At 45.0% G+C, this 26,846-nt stretch overlaps 1 protein-coding gene across 6 annotated transcripts in view; it reads right to left on the minus strand.

The window, feature by feature from the left end:
* The window catches only part of LOC102457209 (uncharacterized), a 159,675-nt gene that overhangs the window by 33,565 nt on the left and 99,264 nt on the right, over positions 1-26,846 (minus strand). For all 6 annotated transcript variants that reach the window (XM_075928293.2, XM_075928298.2, XM_075928297.2 and 3 more), the window contains 4 exons: positions 16,711-16,784; positions 14,855-14,940; positions 13,942-13,981; positions 11,412-11,492 (listed from right to left, as the gene is read on the minus strand). In XM_075928293.2, the coding sequence (XP_075784408.2) occupies positions 11,412-11,492; positions 13,942-13,981; positions 14,855-14,940; positions 16,711-16,776 (273 nt within the window). In that variant the 5' untranslated portion in view covers positions 16,777-16,784. The remainder of the gene's footprint in view (positions 1-11,411; positions 11,493-13,941; positions 13,982-14,854; positions 14,941-16,710; positions 16,785-26,846) is intronic.

Raw genomic sequence — 26,846 nt, forward strand, 5'->3', positions numbered from 1 at the left:
AACGCATATTGAATCAGTTAAAATTCCCTCCTGATCAATTTATTTCCAAAGCTTTATAGAGACCGAGGATCACAATGACATTTTCCTGAGGTATAAGAAGCAGCTCAGCTCTGCAGGGGGGAAACATTTGGCTCTGAGTGTGAACGTTCAGCAATGTTATTGCAGGATTTTAATGAATTCACCAGCATTCAGTAATCAGCTTTCAACACCACAGTGGGAGTGTAGCAGGTAGTAAGGGTGTAACAAACCATGCAAAGATTATATTTAACTAACTGCCTCTGGGTTATTTACCTGACGGTTTCTTTCCTTCCACCTCCCACAGAAATGGAGGTGGTAAACCCTCCAAGTCCTGGGAAAGAGAGCTATTCCCCTTCATGATAAAACCCAAAAGAAAATGAAGACATTATAGGAGACAATGATAAGCTATACCAGAGGATGAGAGGACTGGGCATATTATGTACAGTGGGTTCGTAACCTCTTGTAGCTGATTCCTGTTTCTGAGGGCAAAGGATTTTTTGTTTAATCAGGTGCTATTCTGCTGTATATTTTAGCAAAGGTTAAAAGTCCAACCCTTTGCTTTCTATCATGAAAGATGTCTTGATTTTATAAGAACTGTCCCAATACTCAGGGCTTTTTCTTAATGTAGGTACCTATTGCCTCCCACCTGCATCCTGTTTTTTTCACACTTGCTATCTGGTCGCCCTAGTTAAAGGAAACCTAAAGATGAACGAATAAAAGGGCTCGTAGTTTCTTTTCAGTACTCACAGGACACTACCACCTATCCGTTCCAATTGAAGTCAGGCCATTGCCATAGGTACTATACAGACAATCCCTCCCCTAAAGAGTTTACAAGACCCAAGACAAAAGGTAGGAGAAAAATGTCATCCCCAGCTGGGAACAGAAGCATGGAGACCTAAGGGCTTGTCCACATGGAGCAGCAGTGCATCCTGGAGCGGGTGGGACTGCCAAGCCCACAAGTAACGCACTGCACTTTAACTGGTTTGAGTACACCTTGCTGGTATTCACAATAGGTGAATGCACACTTGGGAACCTTCTGCGCGCACCAGCAGCTTCGACACATGCTAATTAATGCAGCTTACATTAGCGTACTTGAGAAATCACACCCCGTAGGGTGCCTTACCCCATCATGTAGACAAGCCCTAGGCAACATTCTCAAGGTGACACAGGAAGAGTGCAGCAAAGCCAGGAATTGAACCCCGTTTCCTCAAGTTCAGCCCAGCATCCCAACAAGATCATCCTTCCTTTCTAGACTCCATGATGGATGCAGCTCTGCAAGAGCTCATAAGGCTTTTTCTAATCACAGAAATATCCAATCCAGCCTAAGTTCCCCACCCCTCTACCCCTCATTTTGCTATCAGTCTCCATTGAAAAGCACCCAGCACTAGGACTGAAGAGTGTGATCAGCCTTTGTAAAAGGGATGGAGGGCTGAATCTGTAACCAAAAGGCCTTTCCTTCCAGCTGGTAAGCATCCTTGTTAAACAGATGCCAACAAAACCTAAAAACTTCTTGCCCACTCAAACCAACTTTCATTATGTTGTGCCCATCATAAATGTATTAATTTCTCAGTCGGGCAGCTGGCCTGCTAGGCAAAGACAGGGTGAGCAAGACATGGGTTTCTAACAGCTTCAAAAATATACGCACATTTGCTTTTTAAAACTCCTTCATTCAGCATAAAGTAGCAACCATCTTTCATGCACAAGTCCGTGCCAGGGCATCACCTCCTCTCCCAAGCTCTTCCCACTACAATTTATGGCTCAGCTATAAAGGAGACATGTTCCTTCTCTTCCCTTCATTTCTGATTATTTACTAGCCTCGGCCCTGTCAGCAGGAGCTCAGCTCTGAAGATTTTTAGGATCAGGGATGAAAAAAAGCTTCACATGAGCAATCCCACAAAAGAAAACACGTTCCATTCCTGTTCGTACCACAGAGCTGGCAGCTTGATGATCTGACCGTCATTAAAACCTAAGCTTTCATGCAGGGATGTAAAATCCCATTTAGTTGGTGACAGAGCTGCATAGGTGTAGTTGTGCCATTGTACATCTTAGTGAAAATGCTACCTCCGTGATAGGAAAGATTTTTTTCCTGGTGGCATGGATACACCACATCCTTGAGAGGTGGCAACCATGTGGACGAGAGAAGCCCTCCCATTAACACAGTGCTGGAGTTTTCACACCTCTGAGCAACATAGTTATCCTGCCATAAGAGGCAATGCACTAACACAATTTGGGAGCTAAAACCTGAAGAACAGTTACAATCCCAGAGGTTTCAGAGGGGTAGCCAAGTTAGTCTGTAAAAGGAAAAACTTAAACAACAAATAGTCTAGTAGCACCTTAAAGACTAACAAAACACATAGATGGTAAAGGGAGCTTTTGTGGGCACAACCCACATCTTCAGACGACTGGAGTGTTGGAAGTCCAGTTCCAAGGCTACAGCTTCTGATGCAATCCAACTTCCACACTTCTCAAGCGTCCAGGGTTATTTGGAATAAGTTGCACTGGCTCTTAGGCTATATCTACACTACAGCCTGGATCCAAGCTCTGAGATCAATCCATCAGCAGTTGTTTTAGTGGGTGTCGTCAAGACCTGCCAAATCAACCACAAATTGCTCTCTTGTTGACCTTGTCACTCTACCCCAGACGAGAAGAGTAAGGGAAGTCAATGTGAAAATTTCTCCTGTCAACCCCCTGTTGTAGACCTCGCGGTAACTTGACTTAAGAGCCGCATAGCTTAAGCCAACTTTCTGTGGTAATATACATGTTACCTTAGAGTAGGCTTCCAAAGCACAATGCATGCTAGCCATTCACATGAGCCCCACAGTCCCGTGTGTAGCATTAACTATTTCCCTTTCTTTGCTGCAGAGAGAGAAAAGCAGCAAAGAAAGGGAGGCACTTTCCTTTTTAAAATGATGCACAGAAGAGCAGAATGGTTCCCCCTCCCCACCCACAAAAAAAAATAGCAGGGATCTCTTCTTTTTTTATTCCCACACACACTACAGTGTATCACATTTGTCTTCACTTCTCTGTATTGCTGGAGGATGCTGTGGACAACTGGAACAGTAGGGGGATGTTGTCATCCATCACTAAAAACAAACCCGAGCAGTTAAGAGGGAAAAGGATTATTAGCCCAGTTCCCAGCTGTTTTTCCTAATGCTTCCTCCCCCACACACACCTGGGAGGAAAATTTCTGTTATGAGCATCAAATTCTCCTGCCTCATCAATTAAGAGCTGAGAAAGACTGTGAGCCAGTTCTCCAGTCCTGGAAAAAAGCCCTCCAGCAAAATCAGGAAGAATGAAGCAGAACAGACCTGCTATTTCAAAATCAAGGAGGGGGACGGGGGACGACAAAATAACTTTCAGGCAGCACAGAGAAGAATAAACGTGACACCACATTTTTCTTCTGCCAAGCCTTACTTAAGAACTTTGCCAGGGCTGCTGTATTTGTGGAGGAGACCCCTGCTGGAAAGGCAGTGCTTGCTATTGACGGCAAGTGATGCAGCAGCACTGTAGGGAGCAGTGACGGGTACAAGGAGCTTGAGATAGATTTTACTATACATTAGTGCAGGTCAAAAGGGCATAAAAAAACCTCCCTGCTGATACCATGAAACGTTTTTACTATTTTACACGGGAGATCTGATCATAACACACAGAACCAGCATGGCTGCCATAGCCACCCTGGTCTCCACTGAATTTAATAATGCCCGCAAGCGTGCTAAGTACTACACAGAGAACATGTCATCCCCCCAGGAACTTACAATCTAAGTCCCCACCCCTGCCAATACCAATGCTCCTGCTTAGATCTATGCATGTGAGTAATCTAATCAAGTGGCCTCGGTGCTCACGGGAGATGGATGTTCAGCTCCCTGGACTTCCTGTAAGTCAGCGTCAGGATGTGACTCATCTGTAAAATGGAGAGAATGTTCTTTCCCCCCTGCTCCCATCCTCCTCTCAGGAGTCTTGTGAGCATGTTGGGTACTGAGAAGCTCTCCACTGCCACAGAAATGAGGCTCACACAAGTACCTGAGACAAGGGACTTAAATGGTTCTGCTCATGCTTGTGCCTTGTTTCAGGATCATGTCCTCCAGGATGAACAGGCAAGTGGCAACATATCATCTGGCATGGAGGGGAAGAGCAAAAGAGGACTGTGGTTGCAGAACTAAGACCAGGATACTTAGCCAAGGTGCGCACATTGGTACAGACTGGCTGGGGGGCGAGGAAGGATATCCTGCTTATCCTCCAGGAAGGATTATTTTTTAATTAAAAACTACCATGTGATGAAACCGCCAGGCATTCATTCAACTCAAACGGTCAGTCCTAATGGGGGCTCAAATTGTTTTTTTAATGTGTTGCTGTCAGGGCTGTGGTTTCCCCAACTGTTGGCAGTATAATCCTGCCACAACAGTCTCTGTCATCTCCGACAATAGGATGTCTTTCCGTCTGCTGCCGCCAGGACTGACAGACTATTCGCTGTTGGGAGCGGGGGGGGGGGGGGGGAGGTGTCTCAGACAGACACAAGGGAGCATTTGAGCTTCATCTTGGGCAGCTTTGCACAGCCTTCATGTTATTAAGCAGCAGTCACTGCACAGACTCGTCACTGGGATCCTGAGAGAAAGGGAGGTGGAGCTGTTCTCATTTGTAATGCTGACACCGACGCCATCTCAAAACAGACCATCTGTTGGCTGAATGCTTCCAAGGGAGTCTCCTCCCAGATGATCTGTGCCACACCCACCGCAGCTAGAGGGAGTTATGGAACAACCACCCAGGGTGTTCCCCTTCCCTGCTCCTCCCGGGCTAAGTCACAGCGGATCAAAATTTATTCCTGGCCTAACTCCATGTGTTTTAATGGCCAAAAACAAATTCTTCCACTCACTCTATAGCACACCCAGGCTTTGAGCTCAGCCTTGCCTACGCGAGAAAGTTGTACTGCTTTAACTTTATTGGTGTACTTAAAGCATTGCAAGTTTGCTAGTGTGGACATGGTTACACTGGAAGAAAGGTGGACAGCAGGATAGCTATTCCTATATGGCAAGGGAAATAACCTATATTGGTAGTCACCTTTATACCAATCCAACACTGTCCACACTACAGGTCATACTTGTGTAGTTATTTTAGTAAAATAAAATCAGACCTTATAGCAGTACCTTGCAGAAGCAGTAAACGTGGAATACCTAGACCCTAATACATTTGATATAGTGTCTCACATAACCTTACCTATAAATTAGGAAAGTACAACCTAGATGGGGCTACAATAAGGTGGGTGCACAACTGATTGGATAACCGTTCTCAGAGAGTAATTATCAATGGTTCACAGTCATGCTGGAAGAGTTCAACAAGTGACATTCCACAGGGATCAGTTTTGGGGCTAGTTCTGTTCAATATTTTCATCAATGATTTAGATGACGGCATAGCGAGTATGCTCATAAAGTTTGCAGATACCACCATGCTGAGAGGGGTTGCAAGCACTTTGGAGGATAGGGTCATAATTCAAAATGATCTGGACAAACTAGAGAAATGGTCTGAGGTAAATAGGATGAAGTTCAATAAGGACAAATGCAAAGTACTCCATCTAGGAAGGACCAATCAGTTTCATACATACAGAATGGGAAGTGACTGTCTAGAAAGGAGTGCTGCAGAAAGGGATCCAGAGGTCATAATGAACCACAAGCTAAATATGAATCAACAGTGTGACACTACTGAAAAAAAAAAGCAAACATGATTCTGGGATGTATTAGCGGTAGTGCTGTGAGCAAGACATGAGAAGCAATTGGAATACTGTCCCCCATTCTGGGCACCACATTTTGGGAAAGATGTGGAGAAATTGGAGAGGGTCCGGAGAAGAGCAACAAAAATGACTGAAGGTGTAGAAAACATGACCTATGAAGGAAGACTGAAATAATTGGGTTTGTTTAGTTTGGAAAGGAAGAGAGAGAGAGGGGCTATGATAGCAGCTGTCTGTTAGCTATGGCACAGATGAAACAACAGCAAAAAAAATCACCACAAACTGAAGGGCATATTTGTTCACAGTCAGCTAGAAAGCCCAATAAAATATCCAGCACAGGAATTAAAGAGCAAATACACCAAACAATATTTATTACGGTCCTGCTACAACTCAACAAAGAAAGCACTAAATCATGCACGTCTCTTCCTGAAATGCTGTGTCCCTTAGTATTTTTAAGGTATCATAATGCCGAGGCATCAAGTGTTTGGGGATACACTTAAAGAGTGGACAGCACTGTCAAACACACAGTGGGTCTGGCCCACGAAAGCTCATCATCTAATGAACCATCTTGTTAGTCTTTAAAGTGCTACATTGTCCTGCATTATGCTTCAGCTACCCCAGACTAACACGGCTACATCTCTATCACTATACTACATAGAAGATCTGCCTTGACATGTCCACACAGATCAGTATTTACCATGCCTCTGTTGCCTCTAGAATGAACTGCAGTGTACTCTACAGAGGGCGAAATTGAAGCTGGTGCTGATTTCAATCACTGGCTTGTTACCCTGAGAATCCTGCTGTTAGAATATGAGAGCAGTGCTCAGTGATCTGCATGTTGGCCGTCTAATGGCTTCCAAAGTGGAATGAAAGGTGTTGGGTCTGACATACAGAACTCACAGTAGCCTGAGATCATCCTACCTGAGAAAGGCGGCACCTCTGTCTGTTGATTTGGAGAACAGCAGTGGTGCTTATGCTCAAGCGACTTTGTTATACTGTACAAGAGAGAGAACTAGAACTAGCAGGGTGTTTTCTGTGTTATTCCCATTTCTTTGGGATTCACTTTTCCCCGTCTGAAATAGCTTGAATCTACAGACCATGGGTTCCCAAACTGGGGGGCATGCCGCCCCGGGGGGACGTGAAGAAATTCCAGGGGGGTACAAGGCAAACTAGCCTCCTCTGCCCCCATCAAGTTCTGCTGCCCTGTTCAGTTCCTTTTTTCCATTTTTTTTTTTTTTTGCTCAACAAGTTTTGCTGCTATTTGGGGGGGAGCAGGGGAGCGTGAGGTTTTTTTTTCAAAAATCAAAAAGGGGGGCGTGATGCCAAAAGGTTTGGGATCCACTGCTATAGACTGTCCAGATACATCACAAAGCTCATCTGTTTGAAGAGGCATCCTGGGAGAAGAGGAACATGAAGGGTGGGAGATGCTTTATATGTGCCAACTGGTGGGGGTTTGTGACATGGTGGAGGTGCTGTCTGCTCTGTAACCCAGGGTTCCCCCATGCTGTGATGTGTGATACACATGAGGGTGAGTCAGTGGGAATTGGCCCAGACACCTAGTCCCTGCCTGAGCAGACAACAAGTCTCTTCCCAGGGGGAGAGACAAAGGAAGGGAGGCAGAGATGGCCACCTGGCTGGGGGGCAGTGCCTGGGAACTGGGCAGTTTTTTGGCTGGAAAACCATGGAGAGAACAGACTAAGCAGAGTGCTGGGAGTTGAGGGGCCCAGGCACCCCTGCCCCAAGGGGTCTAGGGCTGCCAGCCCCTGACTCTCTATGTCCACATCACGTCTATGCTGTATCCTGGAGAAGCAATAAATCCTTCCTATTTTACTGGCTGGCAGAGTCTCATCTTGCTGGAGATGGGGTGCAGGATCGGGGGGGAGGTCCCCGACGCACCGTCACAGGGATGTTTGTTTTTCCTGGAGTGGTGTAGAATGGAGCGGAGTGACCAAAATGTTTCTGGGGCCTCAGTTTAAATGATGAGATTTTGCTATTATACTTTTCAGTTAGTTGAATGGATGCACCTGAAGACCACATCCAAATAAACAACTGTCTGCCATCATTCAAGTGCAACTTTTTGCTTCCTCTCAAATTTTGATATTGAGATAGGTGTGACCAATAGAGAGCTCCACCAGTAGTGGAGCTGGAGCGAAAGTGGCTGACTGCTTCTTACACTCAAATGGATTTCATTTTTGCATTGTATTTATTTAGAAAAAAATGTTTAGAGTTGATTGTGTTCCTCCTTGGACACAATCCCATGCCCTCCTGGGAACAGTAGCATTCAGTTTCCTGGTTCTCTAAGGCCAGCATCTGAACTGGTTTCAAGTATCCACGGACATTCCCTCTTGTTGCAATCAGTGGCTATCTGTGTAACTTCCACACTCACAGTAAAAATGCATGAGACCCTTCAGCCCTCTGGATCAGGTGAATTCAGCAACTTTAATCTAAAAAGCAACGCCAACGTTGTACCATCGGCAAAAGGAAATTACTGTGAGTGAGGGAACATCCAGTTCAAAGACCCAACCTGTTTCCAAAAGCAGAGCTTTGAGGTTGTATTCCCTGCAATTTTATATTTAATATCATACTGCATGAGCGCATCATTTTTCCTACATGTATATGAACTGGCAATACCAGCTGCACAGGTTTTCCCAGGCATAGTTTAAGGGATCTTCCCAAATCTCTGCCAATTCAAGTTTGGATTGGAATTGCTAAGGTGGAATGGGAGTGATTCTGTAGGTCACATGGCTGCCCATTTCCCTACCACCTTCACCACTTAGCACTTAATGTGGCTCCTTCTCAAGTCAATGGGAGCAAAATGTCAGTTCTTAGGCACTAGGATAATCTCTTATCTCTCTGGAAGAGTCATTAATCTTTATGGCTCATTATAAATAATTCAATTTATTCTATTACAAGAGTTCTGTGCTTTTCAATCACTGAAATAAAGGCATGAGAGCTCAATCTCTCATTAGAAGAGGGCCCAGTTTAGAACCACATTTACTCTAATCACACAGACCTGCCATTAATCCAATAAGTTATGGTGAATTGTTGACATCAGAAGTCATTGAATGGATGTCACAAACACTTGTGTGCAGAAACTAATCAGGAACCATGTTAAATTTCCTTGCTCAGTTATCATTTTGCCCTGTTGAAACATCTGGGCCCCATCCAAGTTGTGACATACAAGAAAAGATGTAGAATTAATCACTTAGAACAAAATACAGCATGTACGGCAAAGGAAAGCCAGCAGTACAGTGGAGTAACTGGTTGGGTTAGTCTCCATGAAGAATGGTCATTTGAGTCCGATTCCGACTTGCTGGCACAGATACGAAGGGTTTTCACACACAATCCAACATGACCAACAGACAGAAGCTGAAACCTATTCAGGTTTGTACCGTCACTCCCTGACTTACGAACACACCGACTTACGACCATCCATACTTACGACTAACCTCCCATTAACCCCATTACAATATTTTTGAGTTGAGAACCGTATATGCCAAGTTTTTTGAACAGAGCAGGCAGCATGTGTAAGGGTATCTCCAACTTACGACCAAATCGAGTTATGACCAAGTGTTCGGAACATAATCTGTTTGTAAGTTGGGGACTGCCTATATTTGGCATTGTTGTTTCTGAGACTCTCACAAATAGTAATTTATCTTCGCAATGCTCCCGCAAGGTTAGGAAGTATTAACCCCCATTTTAAAGAAGGGAAACTGAGTCAAGGAAAGAGTCTCTATGACCTTAAGCAATGACCAAGAGACTGATGCAAAGCCAACAACTGATGTACTGAAGATAGATCTCCTGAATCCCAATCCAGGGCCTTAACCAGACGACCACCCCTTCTCAAGGACGTCATCTACCAATCCCACGGAAGACATGACTAAGTGGGTTCTCACTGCTCAAAATGCCCTACACAGAGAAAAATACTCCCTGCTGACTGCAATCCATTCATACTTTGAAATGAAAGAGCTGATTACACACAGCCTTAGCCTGATTAGCTATAAACATTACATGTCATGTGCTTTAGTTTCATCAAGTAACCCCTTTGTATTATGCCCCAAGCTGCCTTTAACTTGACCATTTAAGTTGCTAACCCTTTTCTAGGGAGGCTGTTCTTATAAAATATTGCACTTTTTCTCATTTGGATTTTTATTTACATGCACAGGGCCTATATTTTCACACCTATAAAATGGTGGAGGCCTACCTTTAACTCCAAAAAAGCCCAGATTATCCAAAGGCGCTGACCCTTTGAAAAAAATCAGGACCTATTAAAGAGTCTCAACCTGGGCATAAGCATCACTAATTGCTTGTGTAAATGTAGACAGAGGTAATTGCATCAGCTCTTTCTACTTTAGATGCATAGTAAGAGTTCATTTAAACTGTACTGCTGAGTAAATTAGTCATTTCAGTTCAGAAGTACAGATGTGAACTCTATGCCAGACTAGTCCACCCTTTTCTTTCTGCGGCCCCATCAACAGGCTATATAAATTCTAGGGCCTTGCAAAGTACCGGGCTGGGGGCTTCACATTTCTGACCCAGAACCCAGCCAATCAAATGCTGGCCCTGCTTCATGAATCCCCTGAAAGGGGTTCACGGACCTCCAACTGAAAACCACTGCTCTAAGCCAAACACTGCAGTCTTCACACAGGCAAAACTCCCATTTAGGTCAATAAGTTTTGCCTTAATAAAAATGAAGAACTGAAAAATCCAGCTCAGTCCTTCTAGAATACAGGACCTTTTATCATCCAATAAGCCAGCAACAAGTTAAAACTAATTTTTTAAATTAAGAGTTGTTACTATGGCCATCTGAGGGCTCCCATATTTTTCCCTACTGAGGTTATTGAGTGGATAGAGAATGATGAAAAGAACATTGAATTGAACAGAAGGGCTACAAAATTCAAACAAAGTGTGTCCCTGCCCCATTCATACCCAGACAGGCATCCACGTAACGTTTGAAAATTCTTTTGTTTCTTCAATAAAATTGAGAATTTTTATGTATCTTCGCTACTGATGGTGCTGTAACTATAGCCCCTCTTAATGTCACATTGAATGTGTGATCATGTGGCTCTATTCTAATGCTTGGTAATGTCAAGGTCACCACTGTCCCTATGTTCCACATCTATTTAGCTCCTGCACAGATGGTCACAGGAATGTTTGCTCTATAGTTGGATTCAAGTCCCAATAATGAGTCTCTACAAAGCTACAAAGAATATATATTTATTGCTTCTAGATTCTATTGAATGAGGTTGCTCAAGAGCAAACAGTTGTATAGTTTTTGTATCTTCCATGGCAGAAATACAAAAACACATCCTTTCTATTCTACCAAGTCTAGACAGGTAGGAAGCAAGACTGGTGCTGGGAATCAAATATGTTCACATCAAAGTAACTAGAAAAATATTCTATCTTGGCATCCACTGTTTGCCAGCCATTCCCTGACAGCTGGCCCAATGGACCTTTGGTCTGACCCAGTGTTGCTGTTTTTACATTCTTATGCCTGGTAACTCAGTGAACACAATATTAAACTTTAAAAGACAGAATAAATACTACATTTTTCAATGGGTCTCCAGTTCCTTTATATACCTCTGGAAAAACTGACCGGCATAAAAGGAAGATCACCATCACTTCTCCCCACACTGTGGTATAACAAACATTTAATTTTTGTTAATCTCCTCACCTTGTCACTGTTTCTGTATTTGCCCCATTTCTTCAACATCTTCAGCCATTTGTCCACTCGTTCAATCTCCTGCAGTTTTTGCTGAAAGAAAGAGTCAGTGCAAAACTCACATTACAGAAGAAGGGTCCTTGTGAAAGCACAAAACTCCTCATTCTCATTCAAGTTAACTGTATGATAATGGCATTTCCCATTTGAATCTGTGACAAGAAATAATTGAGGGAAAAGTATGTACAGGGACAGAATTTCTACACGCAAGAGTGGGGAGGGGGAACAACCTTGAGACACAGACAATTCTTTCAGTAAGAGAACTCCTTGATAGGAAACAGATAACTCTGGAGTTCATCCAGTCACAAATGTCCCCTGGGTTGTGTCTATCTGGTAGTATACAGATTCTACAGGGGATTCAAGCCCTGAGTCCTGATCTCAAAACTGGACATTCATGTTAACCACTCACAACAGACTAATCAGCTCCCTTGTCGTCACATGTCTGCAACTTTACCAACTGAGCTCAGTCATCCCTATTCATTCACAATTCAAGCATGTTATAGGGATTGTTATTTTCAAGTGAACTCTAGTTTATTTCCTGCAGCACTGCAGTTGATAAGAGGACACCACCAAGAACCTTTTAAGCTCCGATCTTAAAATAAAAGTGCACTTCATTATATTTTTATTTTTTTTTATTTGAGGCTATTAAATTTGTAGAGAAACATCCTCTAACTACACAGTTCTCCTGCAGCAAATGGAACAATCTAGCCCCTCCTAAAATGATGGGATGTGATCTATTATCTAGTCTCAGCTGAACCGGATGTTTAGAAATACAGGCAGTCCCCGGGTTACATGGATCCGACTTACATCGGATCCCTACTTACAAACGGGGTGAGGCAACCCCGCACTAGCTGCTTCCCCCCAGCAGACCAGGGAGACGCAAAGCTAGCGCCCCCCCCCCCCCCAGCAGACCAGGGAGACGCGGAGCGGCTTTTCTCAGCAGACACCTCAGCTTGAGAATAAAGGACTGAGGGAAGTGAGGTGTGGGAGAATAAAACTGAGCTCTGGAGAAATGTTTGGCTGGAGTTTCCCCTACAATATGTACCAGTTCCGACTTACATACAAATTCAACTTAAGAACAAACCTACAGTCCCTATCTTGTACGTAACCTGGGGACTGCCTGTACTGCATCTGAGTCGAGCTTTCCTAAGCTTCATTAATGTTTCAGAACAGGGGCTCCCAATACTTCCCTGTAGAATCTGCTCCTGACCCTCCTCTAACCTTTAGAACCTCTCTAAACCAGGACTCTAGTCTGTCTGGCAACACACATGGTCCAATAGGACCACCAATGTTCCTGGACTAGAGAGCCCAGATGGAGGGCTGGGTGGCCAGGCGCCCTGCCATAAGAATCCCACTGGGCTGGCAAGGTAGTTGGAACACCAACAGGCTCCAACAGGGCTGCAGGCTGCTGCAGCAGGGTCACAAGCCCTGGCAGGGCCAGTACTTGGCAGGGCAGCGGAGCTGATGGGGAGGAAGCCAGCCAGGAGGCCAACAGCCGGGCTGGGGCGGCAGAAATCACACACACACACACAGACACCCCGCTCTGGCAAAATCCCTCATTTGGAACCATCAGGGAAGTCAAACCTGCAGCACAAGTAGGTGGTTTAATACTCTCAGGGGATCAGAAACACAGAACAGCTTTAAGGACACATAAATGGGGACCAGGATATCCAAAGATTTTTCCTTTTTCATCCAATGAGGATCCAGTATTTAGGCTGAGATTTTCAAAGTCTCTGAGGCCCATCTGACTTTAAACTGCAGCCTGTTTAACTCTGTCACCATGTTCACAAAGAGCAAGAGGCAAAACAAAAGGCAACCACTCTCCCACAGCAGGGACTATCAATCTCTTTCCTGCACACAAGTCTTCAATAAAGTTTTGTAATTTCACTGGAGCAAGAAAAACAAAAGCCTGGAACAGTGAAATAAAAATAACTAAAAATAATGAAACAAAGGGAAAGGAAAAAAGATTGGAAAGAAAAAAAATGGAACCATCCACTGGAAGATCTGATCAGGGCTGTTGTGAATATTTCTCTTCTGCTTCAAACTTTCACATTAAGCTTCTCATGTGTATCTGTCCAGCAACTTCACAGCATTTTCCTACTTTCCTCCAAGTCAGAACTGTTGCACCGGACTAGAGAAATTCCCCAGCCTCCCCCAGGTCCTACACCGAGATCAGCGGCCATACAGAGGAATCCACTGTTTTCCCCTGTGCCTTCTAGGCTCTCCTACCAAGCTCACATCTGTATCAACATCTGGGAGCATCTCTTCACTCAGCACTGACTTCCTGTAACTTTGTCGCTCCATTAGCTTCACAGCACCAGCTTAGGAGATGCGGGTTTTTATATATTTAGAGAAAATCTCATTAGTGGGCCATGGTGAAAGATCTGTATTTGCTGTTTAAAAGGCAGGCCCAATCATCTCTCCATTTAGCACCATGGGTTTGCAAAATGTGATCCACGTAGGTAGTAAAGTTGACAGCTCTTACCTTCTCTTCCAGTGCGCTGCGGGTCGGTAGCTCATGCTCACTGAAAGATTAAGAATTTGATTGACTCACCAAGCAAAAGGGGTTTGGAACACAATACAGTGTACAGTACAAACAAGAAGTCTTAAACTGACCAAACCTGAAGGACCAAGAAAAAAATAGAGCTGATCAGCAATTTTCTATCAATGTTTTTTCAAAAGAAAAAGACCCCACAGTTTCCACAGGAAACCTTTTGATTTTGTAAAAATTTTGATTTCTGTTGGAAAAATCAAAACAAAGTATTTAATTTCAGCTCAGGTCAACAATGCAAAAGTTTTGTTTGTCAAATCAAATCAACATTTTTTATTTCCAAGTCATTTTGCCATTGCACTGCATCTGCCTGAGCTGTTGTGGTGCCTCATGGGAGTTGTAGTTCAAGTACCTCATCTTCCACGTTCTTCTACCAGAGGGGCTCAACATCTTCAAACTGCTGCAGTGCATCATGGGAGCCCCATGCTGGGAGATTCAATCCAACAGGCATTCCAGCCCACACAGAACCGGGACATGAGGCTCCTGAACTACATCTCCCATAAAGTACTACATCTGCTTGCACAGATGCGGTAAAATGCCGAAATAACCTGAATGTTTTGACTTGGGTCAACAAGCCAAAATATTTCAACCTGGGAATGTTGAAAAGTTTACTACTCATCAAAAGTGTCTGAACAAGATATTTTAACATCACATTTTCACTGGCCTGGATGCAGGAGAAGATCACTACCATTCCTTCTGAGACATTTCGGATTGAGCAAACAGAGCCATATAGCTGTCTACACACAGACTGCTGGAGCTGTTACAGGGTATCCTCCTGCATGGAGCATATAACTGCACCACGTCCATCTCATTGAAGGGTGGCAGAACAGAGTAATGAGTAACTTACTGCAGAAATCCAAATCTGTCTGTGACTTTATAGAGCGCAAAATCAGCATCCTCCCATGGGTCAATCTTAGCTCCTTCCTGCCTTCCCTGCAAAGCAAAAGAAGGCACAAGAGTCAGAACTAAAGGGAACACAAGTGTGAGGCCATCAGCATGTGCACGTTTGTCTCTAGCACTTGGAAGCTGGTACTGCATCACAGAATCATAGAACACTAGAACTTAAGGGACCTCGAGAGATCATCAAGTTCAGTCCCCAGTCCTTGTAGCAGGAGTCAGACCATACATTGTATAGATCATCCCTGATAGATGTCTGTCTAACCTGCTCTTAAATATCTCCAGTGATGGAGATTCCACAGCCTCCCTAGGCAATTTATTCCAGTGTTTAAACTCCCTGACTGGAAGTTTTTCCTAATGTCCAACCTAAACTTCCCTTGCTGCAATTTAAGCCCATTGCTTCTTGTCCTATCATCAGGGGCCAAGGAAAGTAATTTCCCCCCCTTCTCCCTGTGACACCCTTTTAGATACCTGAAAAACGCAATCATGTCCCCTCTCAATCTTCTCCTTTTCAAACTAAACAAGCCCAATTCCTTCAAACTTGCCTCATAGCTCATGTTTTCTAGACCTTTAATCCTTTTTGTTGCTCTTCTCTGAACCTTCTCCAATTTCTCCACATCTGTCTGGAAATGTGGTGCCCAGGACTGGACACAATACTCCAATTGAGGCCTAATGAGTGCAGAGTAGAATGGAGGAATGACTTCTCGTGTCTTCCTCATAACACTCCTGTTAATGCATCCCAGAATCATGTTTGCTTTTTTGCAACAGTGTCACTTGTGGCCCACTATGACCCCTAGATCCTACCCAGACAGTCAATTTCCATTCTGTATGTGTGAAACAGATTGTTCCTTCCTAAGTGGAGTACTTTGCATTTGTCTTTATTAAACTTCATCCTGTTTACCTCAGGCCATTTCTCCAGTTTGTCCAGATCATTTTGAATTTTGACCCTGTCCTCCAAAGCACTGGCAACCCCTCCCAGCTTGCAATCATCCACAAACTTTATGAGCATGCTCTCTGTCCCATCATTTATATTATTGATGAAGATATTGAACAGAACCAGTACCAAAAGAGCCCTGTGGAACCCCACTTGTTATGCCCTTCCAGCATGACTGTGAACTGTTAAAAGCTATTCTCCGAGAACAGCTATCCAGCCAGTTATGCACCCTGATTGACAGCCCTGGTGATTAAAATTCACTTAATCTACAGAACTGATGAAGCACATGCCTCAATCATGCAGACTTCTCCTCTACACGGTCCTGCTGCTGTGTGTCAACCCTGAACTGGGAAGGCCAAATTTGGTAATATATTAGCTTTAATTCCGCCTTCAAGCCAATTTGCTCTCCATGCTGAGACAGTCACTTTCTTGGTCACAGGATTTGTGGTATGTGTCAAATGATGCGGTCTGAATGAGAAAAAAACTGGGAGCCCAAGAGCGAAAGGAAAAATGGGTTGGTGATGAAACTTCTCCACTTTGGCTCCATATTCTTAGTAATTGCCATAGACCAACCCTTTTTGACCTTGTTCAGGTACAATCGGTAGAGCCTATGTTTGGATACCTGTCGGAGGCCACTAAGCCCGTCTGCTGAACATGCAACACAGATGACTAACACACAGTCATGTTACCTGCATCCCTAAAAAGTTCTGCAGGAAGAAAAAAAAGATTGATTTGTGTAGTTTGTTACTGGCATGAGGGCAGAATGAAGACATGACACTCTGCATAACACATTCCTGCTTCTCCTAGACAGCTTAGGTATCAGGAGTCCCATGTCTGGTGAGCAGATTCCTGGAGAAAAATGAGGTCAGTACCTTTTCATACTTGGCGATGATCTCTGCTCTCTCCTCTGCTATTAAGGTCTCTATATCTTTCTTCATGTCAGAAGCTGTAAGGAGAAAAGGGAGAAGAGAAAAGGAGATAATCAGCAAACATGTGCAGCCAAGGGAATATTTTGGGAAAGCGCTAATAGAAAAAGCTGTGCTGACAACTTCAACTTCAAGCTTTATCCCCAGGCTAAAATTAGACTGAGAATGAAAAGCTGAAAGTACAAAGTGTATGTGGCACTCTCACATACAGAATTTATCTGCCATTTCTACAGGCATTGCCTGGGTAAGCAGTTGTATTGAGTAAATGAAAGTCCCTCAGGTATATACACAAAAATTAGAAAAAACTTTAAGATACACTTATGTAATAAAACCAAACAAAAGTCTAGTTGCTCAATATATACAACAGATCTGTAAACACATCAGGATGCAGCAAGTCTGTAACTGCATAGAAAATCACTATTTGACTCTGATCTTTCATATTAAATGATTAAATAGTTCAGCCAGAGAAGCAGAACACTGTCATGGTTCCTGAGAAGCTAGTTCCCCGCCCCTCCCATAAATAAAGACAATAATGAAATGTTTTGTGTATGAACCTCAGACCTACCTACCCTCTCTGCCCCACGAGGCTGAAGTGCCAGGGGAGGGAGGTGTCTCAGTTAGGGCCACATCAGTGAGGCTTAGGGGGTTTTGGAGGGTTTTTTCCCTACATCTCACTTGTGTGGTCCCTGACTGATTTTTCTGTGAGTCAGTGGCCCCTGATCCAAAACAGGTTCCCCACCCCTCCCATAAATAAAGACAATGCTGAAATGTTGTGTATTGGACTTAAAATTTTATTTAAAAACAAAGCCTGGCCAACAAGCCCCCATCTGGCCGCAGCAGCATAACACTCCTGCACCCCCCACAGACCCCAGCCCTGAGCCTATCGTATACCTGCACCACTTCCCCAAACTCCTGCTCCCCCATATCCTCAGTCTTCTGCCACAACACTCCTACACCATCCACACACACTTGAGCCCATGATACTCCCAACCCCCCTGCCCTGAGCTCCTCATATTCCCACGGGTTGCCAGGTGTCTGGTTTTCTACCGGACAGTCCGGTATTTGCACCGTCTGTCCGGTAGAAAAATTCAGAAAATACCGGACAAGTGCAATGTCCAGTATTTTCTGAATTCCCAGCTGGGCTCCGGACAGACGCTTGGCAGGGGCAGGGGAACAACTGGGAGATGAGCCACGATTGGCGCTGGGAGCCCTGTGGTCGCATGCAAAAGCCGGGAGAGGCAGGGCGGGGGCCGGGACTCCCAGCCATTCCCCTCGCCCGGCTTTTGCATGATACCAGAGGCTCCCTGCGCTAATCACAGCCCCACCTCCCAGATGGGAGCCTCTGGTTTCGAGAAGACGACAGGCAGGGGGAGTGGCTCCCAGCCCCGCCCCCGCCCGGCTTCTGCTCGCAACTAAAGAGACTGCCTGCCAGGGGCGTGACCCGAAGGACTCCAGCTGTGGCCAGTGGCTGCACCGCCCCCTCAGCCAGGTCTGCTTCCCACCCCCCTTCCTTCCAGCTCCCTTCTCCTCCTGTCCAGCCCTACGGTCCCTGGACACATACCCCCCCCCCCTTCCTCCCATCTAGCCCCGCGGCTCCTGGACCCCTCCCCCCCCCGGGCCAGCTCTGCTTCCTGCCCCGCCCCCCTCCTGGCCAGCCCCGCCCCCCTCCCAGCCAGTTCTCCCCTGCCCCCCACCCACGACCAAGTGTGTCTTTTTTTTGGCGGGGTCTATCTGGCAATCCTACTCCTGACCCAAAGTCCTGCACCCCCACATCCACCAGCCTGAGGCTTACTCAGCAACCCAAACCTCCACCTGACCACAACACTCTCCAGCCTGGAGCCCTCTCCCCGAGCCAGCGTCCCCTTCTCCACCTCCTCCTGCATGCAAATTCCCTGCCAGAGCTTGCACCTTTCACCCCTTCCCACACCAAAATCCCTCATTCCCACCCCAGAGCCTGCACCTCCTATCTCAACCCAGTGAGAGTGAGTAAGGGCTGGGGACAGCAAATTATGGAGAGGAAGGGAATGGAGTGGGCAGGGCCTCAAGGAAGGGGTGGGGTAGATTTTGGCTTGCAATGACATTTAAAAAAAGTGATCTTGGGTGGAAAAGGTTGGAGACCACTGCTCTAGCTGTAATACTTACTTATCTCATAAGAGAGGAAACTTAGCACCTTTCTACAGTTTTATCAGTGTTTTACTGCAACAAAGCAACACCTCCATGCTACCGGTTTCCCATAGGGCACAAACCATCCCAGTTCTTAGCTACAGGGCTGCAAGGCGTACATGCAATTGCTGAGGGGGATATGCTCCTTTCACAACTCCCCCAGCTGTAATGAGGGGGCACAAATCTACCTACCACATTCTCACTGTAGGCCCCTCTAAAGTTTTCTCATGTCATGTTGCCCTTACTGCAAAGTCTATAAGAGCATATGAACATTTGTTAACCAGGCAACCAAACTATAAAGGGCATCCTTAGGATAAGCTACAAATGAGGGGCTGGATCTTGTAGCCAATACACAACAGGTAAAATTATCCTGTAGGCTTATGTTACTTAGAAGCTTAAGGTTCCATTGCAAAGCAATGGGACTTAATCACTTAAAATGTTTACTCAGTGGGACTACTCACATGAAGAGCTAGCCAGTAAAGTAGAAGAGACTAATGGTTGTAACGGAACAATTTATGAGCTGGGACTCTTTGTCTGTTGAAGCTATTTATGTGCACAGATACTGGATTAAATGCAGCTGATTTACAAATCCCTATGGAATGGTCAGCAAGGAGATAATCTTCAGCCCGCTCCAGAGTTATGCATCCTTTTTAACTGGAGGCATTATTTAGGCTTGGCCCATACTGCTCATAGGTTCACTTAAGGCAGCTCACATCGATCTAACAGTCAGTGTCTACACTACAACATTGCTCCCGTCAATATAAGTCGCCCACTACTTTGACCTAGTAACTAAGGATCAGATTTTTTCCACAGATATTATTTAGTAATAGCAATGGACAGGTCATACTCAATTCATGGAAGCCCATGACCGGTCCCTGACATTTACTAAAAATATCCATCACAAAATGGGGAGACGCTAGACACCTGTGAGGGCCTGGCTTGGAGCTGCAGCGTGGCCCCCATCTGCAGCGGCCAGGAGCTGGGTGGGGGTTAAAGACAGTGAATGGCTAGCCAACTACAAAAGCAGTTTCTCCTCTCTCGGTATTTACATCTCCACATGAGCTGCTAGAAGTGGGCCTCATCCTCCCTGACTGAATTGACATCTTTATCTCTAACCTTACTCTTGATTGGAACTTTTTTCTTATGCCTGTATATTTATACCTGCCTCTGGAACTTCCACCACATGCATCTGACAAAGTGGGTCTTTGCCCACGAAAGCTTATGCTCCAATAAATCTGTTAGTCTAGGTGCCACAGGACTTCTTGCTGTTCTTGCAGATTCAGACTAACACTGCTACTCCTCTGATACTGTGATGTGAGTAATTTATTTCACAAGTGACAATCTGATATAGTTAAAAGAATCAAGGTATCATAAAACCTTTCAATAGTTTAAGGGAGGGGAGGAATCTGTTCTCTGTGCTTGTAAATGGATTCAGTGGAGGAAATAAAACAATTCTCCCTGACTGTTACACACTGAATCGTGGCATACCACTTAAAGCTCTAACTAGTATATCCATAAACTAAACCACTTTAATAGCCCCTATTAATGCAGAAGCTTTAAAAGCAAACTGCTCTCAGCTCTTTCTTGTAGGATTTTAAAAGAGTTGCTGGAGCATGTTGAAAAGCCCTAATGGCATTGACTTTGAAAAGCTGTTTGGAACTGGGTTCAAACAACATCTGTTCCTACATGAAAAAAGCTAAAATGCAACGACCTCCAGTTAACAGACACGCACACATGGTCTACTCTTCTCCATCTGCACATGGAAGTATTATTAAAGTTAATGGGAGCCACATACACTGATTAAGGAGACTATGCCCTTAAGAACGATTTCCCAAAGCACATATACCAACCTGAATAGGAGTTAACATGCACAATTATGGGCATTATTAAAAACGCTAAGGAATGGAGAAAGCTGCTAAAGAAAAATGGCACATCCGAGAGTTTTATTTTCGGTTTTGTTTCTCTGTACAATTGCTAGAGACTTGCAAATCCATGGATAATATTCACTTTAGATCTGCGGGTATCCACATCCATGGATGTCAATGTTGATATTCGCAGCTCATTTTTGTGACTATGGATGTGGATACAGACATACATATTGTATCTGGAACCCTGAAAATGTGTGGATATCCGCTTTATATCCATGGATATCTGCACCTACAGATGTCAATGCAGAAATCCGCAGCTCATTTTTGCAGATATAGATGCAGATACAAAATTTTCGTATCAGTGCAAGGCTCTAACAATAGCTCTCTACCAGCTGGGAAAAGCAACATGTGAAGCCCTCCTGTGCATTGCAGATATGGGGTTAATATGGGATGTCTCTGTCTTACATCCAAACCGCTCCTTGTACAACACTGGACATAGTTCTCTCTCTCCTTAAAGAAGGTGGCTAAAGCAAAGGGGTTCTATTCTCCCATGGACAAAACACAACAGCAACCGGCAGAGCCTCTTTTCAGTCCACTCAGAAATTAGTCACTCTCAATAGGTTTCCAATGGAAAAATTATATCCCCCCCCCCGGCCCCACTCTCTCTGTAGGTAGCTTTTCTCTCCCCTACTGCCACAGGGAGTACTGCGTTATAGCTTCTCTGTGCAAACCCCACAGCAATCTCATTATAGCTTAATGCTGAAGTTATCAGAACCTTGCAGTGCCTGTTCAGCCATGCAATGGGATGAGCTGAAGAACCTGGCTTTCCTGGCAGAACCTCTCTCAGCAGGAGGAGGTGCGGTGAGCAGACCCTTAACCACAGTTCTGATGCTCTGCCTGTTTACTCTCCTTTGAGCCTTCAGGCATTATTAAGTGATAACATCTCATGATACTGAAACATTCGGAATTACAAACTGCTCCTTGCCAATCCATTGTCAGTTCCAGACCAGGGCCTTAAAAAAGGTGCATCCTTCATATCAAATGCCTCATTTTGAAAGCTGCTCGCAAATACAAATCATTGCAAGCGATGTTCAGTGCACGAATGTTAACCGCCCATTAGACGCAACATTCACATTTTAAAAGACACTGCAACATTTATTCAGTAGTTCAGCTTGGTTTTGGAGGAAAATAAAATCTTAAAAAATAAGGCGGCGGCAGCAGTAGCAACAAAAGATTGATTGTAAAGGCTTCTACACTGAAGGGATTTAATTATTATATTACAGCTGCTCAGAGAAACTGCAAAATGTTAAGGTTTTTGATTTTGATAAACTACAATTACAAACTAAATACACAGAAGTATATTGAGCAATCTTCCTGGGGTGTATGTTTTCTGCCAGCACAGCATGGGGGCTTTACTATTCAAAGTCTGTGTACCCAGATGCCTAAAAAGGTAAATATAAAGGTCAAGGCCATCCCTACCAACACACAAAATATCAGCTATGTAAGATAACATGAAACTTGGGACACCAAATTGCCCCAAATTTCATAAGCCACAGATAAGTGCATGCTGCATATGCAGTCAGACATTTCCCAGCCAGCCTCATTTCAGACTGCACTCAAGCAGGACTGTCCGTAAGAGGGTACGGGGTAGGGATACAATAGTGTAGTTGATTAACCAATGAGCAAAAGCTTACCAGTTAATGCTATAGATTACACACATTTCCCCCTCCCCTGCTATGGCCAGTACATTTTTTAGCAGGCTGAGCAGCAGCCCAGCTCAATCTCGGGTTGCAGAGAGTCCAGGACCTTCTCCTGCTGCGGTTCTGCATTTCAAGTGTATTAGGAGCCAGGCAGGCAGCCCAGCTCAGTTCTGACTCAGGCCAGGTCCAGGAGCTTAGACCCCACCACCAGAGAGGGGCACTGCCAGCCCGCCCTGTATGAGAGGCAGGGGTTACAAGCAGCTGGTCTGCGAAGGGAGCTGGTTTTTAAACTCGCTCCCCTCATGGACCAGCTCCCGCCTGAGATAGCTGCGCAGGGTGGCAGGGCGCTCGCTGGGAGTGGGCCTGGAGCGCACTGGCTGCTGGCCCCACCCCAAGGGACTATAGAATAGTCAACTAATAGATAGGAATTCATGAGGTTAATCGACTAGTCAACTAACCAATATTTAACATCCCTAGTGAGGGGCTCAGGACAACCCCCATGCTGCACCTGTGCTCCGCCCCTTCCCACAAGTCCCCACCCCACTCCACCCCTTCCTCTAAGCCCCTACTCCTTCCCATCCCCACACCTTCCCCCAAACCCCTTCCCCCGAGCAACAGAGCATGGGGGACTAGTGGGCGGATCAAGCACTAGCAGCAGGGGTCAGCCCCACTTCCCACCACTGCCAGTGAGTGAGTGTATGAGTAGGCCCAAACCCAGCTGCCTCCCTACACTGCTCCTGGCCCCCGGCAGCTCCTGCCTACAGCCCCCTCCTCCAGCCACTGCACAGAGCACCAGAACTAGTAGGGACAGCCAAGGGAACAATCTTGTTAATTCCCACTAATGATGGGGAAGAAACGGGGGAGGGGTTGTGTGCATTACTGAACTGATAAATGGACAAATAAAGCAAGAGGACTCCATTTGAAAAATCTGATATTTTCCCAGTTACAGTGTAGCTTTATTTATACCAGTTCCTAGCAGGTTGGGTACTGTAGTAAAAGCAGCTGAAGAAGAGTCAGTAAATGTCAGTCAACCTCCATGTAAAAAGCAGTGTGGAGTGTCCTTGGGAAGACCAAGCCTATTCACAGCCTGTTGTACCAGCTGATGGGCCATCATGCTCTGTTTAGCTTTTCCATTTTAGTCCCTGAAGTGTCTGCAGCGGAAGTGACCCAGAGCAGCCAACATGAAATACAGATACATAGGTCAATAGTCCTAACTTCATTTACAAAAATGATACATGCATTCGAATGGGATAACCCCATTCAGTAAATCGTAACCTTTCGATTATACCTTACATCTTCCATAAAGCATCTCTCTGTGATGTCATTCAGAGCATAAGCACATTTTCATAAAGCATGTGGAATGCCACATTACACTGAGATCCTCTTAAAGTCGTTGTGTAAATAGAGCTTGACTTCTTTCATCTGCTAGAGCGATAAAAAGTTGAGGTGTTTTCCTAGTTGCTTTTATTCTCAGTAAAATGTCAGAGCCTGTCAGACATCTAGAGAGTGAATCCTTCTCCCCTAACCAAAGGCATGAGTTTTAAGAAAAAATACTGGATAACTTGATTCATATGAAACTCAAATTGCTACAGGGAGGAATTTTAGGTCAAGGCAAAGAAAAGGAGTATGGGGCAGATCTGCCACAGGGGGCACTGACTGATGTGATGGTAACTAGGAAGGAAACTTTCATTGAGAGATGAGACATAGAACAAATAGCTAATGATAAGAAGGGAGGTTTGGTGAGAGTATAGAGATTGAGATTGAGATCCCTTTGTGGTATGGATTTCACCCATGGTGGGAAAGTTCTAAGTAGACGCTCCAGAAATCTAGTCATTGTAAGGTGAGTAAACATAGCATGGTCCTCCACTAGAAGATGAAAGGTGCTGACTGTTGCACGATGGTCACAGAGAAGCCTAATGTCTTAATGGGCTTTCCAGTGGATTTTGGGAATAACCCGCATTGTTGTGACCAAGAGGAGAAATGCTTCCATTTAGTCACAGAATCTCCTAGTAGACACTTTCCTGCTTTAGTTCGGAATAGATTAAACTGCCATTGAATAAATACACTAGATGTCTGGCTAGCCATATCCCAAAGGCAGCGGATGCTTCCAATACCTCCCATGGGTTTTGTCTGGGTCATATTCCATGGGAGGGGGAAGAGTGATTCTCATCTGAAGTATCAGATTTGCTGGATAAAGTAATAGTGAAAGCAGAAAATAGGTCTGAGATAATGGCATGAAGATCAACAAAATAGCAGGTAAAGCTGTGCATATGATTTGGTTTAGGAAATAACCAAGTTATGCACTTGTTTCTTTTAAAACATGAGTTTGATAAGGATATGAAAAGGCTCTAATAGGACTATAGAGGTAAAACTTCCAGCTCCCAATATTAAGAGTTAAGATAACAAAGGATTAAGTTGCAACTGACCCCAGCAGATGATCAACGGAGGCTTGAACAGAAAGGATGTTACTGCTTATCTGGACTGAACACTCTTGAGCAATCAATAGGTAGTCTGAACTCTTCATGCTTCTACAAAGAATTTCCTAGATTACCTGGAAAATACCAGGTTGCTAATTCAGCTCAACTGGAATTTCAAATATCATTTCCCACTACAGTACTCTGTTGCCCTGAGAGAATATCCAAGGCAATTTCACATAAAAGTATATAAATTAGGCAGGATACAAATGTTCTTTTGTTAGCCTACAAGTCACAACTTGCTATTGGGATTCCAAAATAACTGTCAGTATTTTATACTTTAAGAGAATTCCCCCTTGTAGTTAGCAATACCATACATGTACACACCTAAGTAACAATGACTGTTTAAACAGAATCTGTGTTCCATGTATCTTCCTTTTCACTTTACTTTCCCAAAAAGACCACATTGCGCTCTTCTGTTTATTTTTCGTTTGCGTGCAATTGGGTCACTTTAAAAATATGTTTAACAAGAAATGTCAAGCTCCTTAGGGAATATCCCTTACTCTCCTCTAATCTTGTGTAGCAAGCTAAATATTACCATACTGCTTGCTATGTATGCTTTTACTGACATGCAGATCAAATACAATCGGTTTACAATGCAAAAGCCGATTTTTCTCCTCGCTAGCCCTGAAAACTCCATTTTAGCTGGGATCATCTTTCTTATAGACACTATACATTAGTGACTTCTCACAAACAGCATTTAGCTCACAGTGGTGTCTAAGCAAAGAAGAACCCACCCCATTCTTCCATCAGGGGATTGGCTCTGCAGAGTTAAAGGGAGATTTCACTAGCAAGGCGAGCAGATGTGGTTCAAGCCACAAGCAGAAAAGTTGAGTAAGAAATAGTCCCTTTTACTGGGAGTGTTCTGGCTGGCATTGAAATGATTTATTTGTGTTACAGGGAGATGCAGGAGTTCATAAAAACGCCTGGGATACAGGCCCGGCCTTAGGGCAAGGCAAGCAAAGTGGTTGCCTTAGGCCCTGCCCCTTCAGGGCCCTGCGCCGCACCGAGCCCAAGTACAAGGGGCTGCAGCTGGAGCTGCACAAACTGGTCACCTATGCTGCTGTGGGGCTGTCGCTCCTGCTCATCTCACTGGCCTTTGTGCAGGAGATCTCCATAGATACCCGCCCGGCCAGCCCCACAGCCTGGCTGCCTGCCTCGCCCTCTGGAAGTCTGGGCTCCAGCCTGGCCGCACTGGCAAGGCTGTGAGAGCTGGCTCAGCCCGCGTGTGTAGACAGCTCTAGGCTGTGTTTTGTCCCAGTGAGCCGAGCTGCTCACCTTTCTCCCTGTCTGCCGCAGATTGTGTTTTATCTGTATGAGGGGGGAGAGTCACACAGATCAGCAGAGAATCTGACCTGGCCAGTGTGTTGTAGAATATATCCGGCGGGAGACTTGTGTTGCCTGGGCTGGCCTCTCAACTAGGTTTGACTTAAACTTGAGCATCCGTGCTGGGTCCCTCTGTCAGCGTGTCGCCTTGGGCCCCACAAACTCTTTGGCCAGGCCTGCTGGGATATAGCAGCTGACACACATGTTCAGCTGCTAATTGGCAGGTGCTCAGCACATTGGAAGTCAATGACACAGTCACAACACTGACAATTATTTCTGCTACACAGAGATTCAGGGTATTCATTCCAGAAATACCTTCTGCACAAGCATGTGTCAAGCAGAGAGAGCCCGCTGGCTTCCAACAACAGGTGCTGGGGGTAGAAGGGTCTTATCACAGCTTAGTATACCCACCTGTGCAGAGCCGGCCCGAGCCATTCTTGCACCCCGGCTCCCAGGAGCGCAGTGCATGAGCGGCCCCGCCCCCGCCCGAACCGGCAGCACTGCGCGGTGCCCCTTACAATTGGGCGCCCGGGGCTATCACTCGGTCAGCC

Source organism: Pelodiscus sinensis, chromosome 5 (assembly GCF_052426305.1).
Source record: "Pelodiscus sinensis isolate ZL-2025 chromosome 5, ASM5242630v1, whole genome shotgun sequence".
Taxonomy (NCBI): domain Eukaryota; kingdom Metazoa; phylum Chordata; order Testudines; family Trionychidae; genus Pelodiscus; species Pelodiscus sinensis.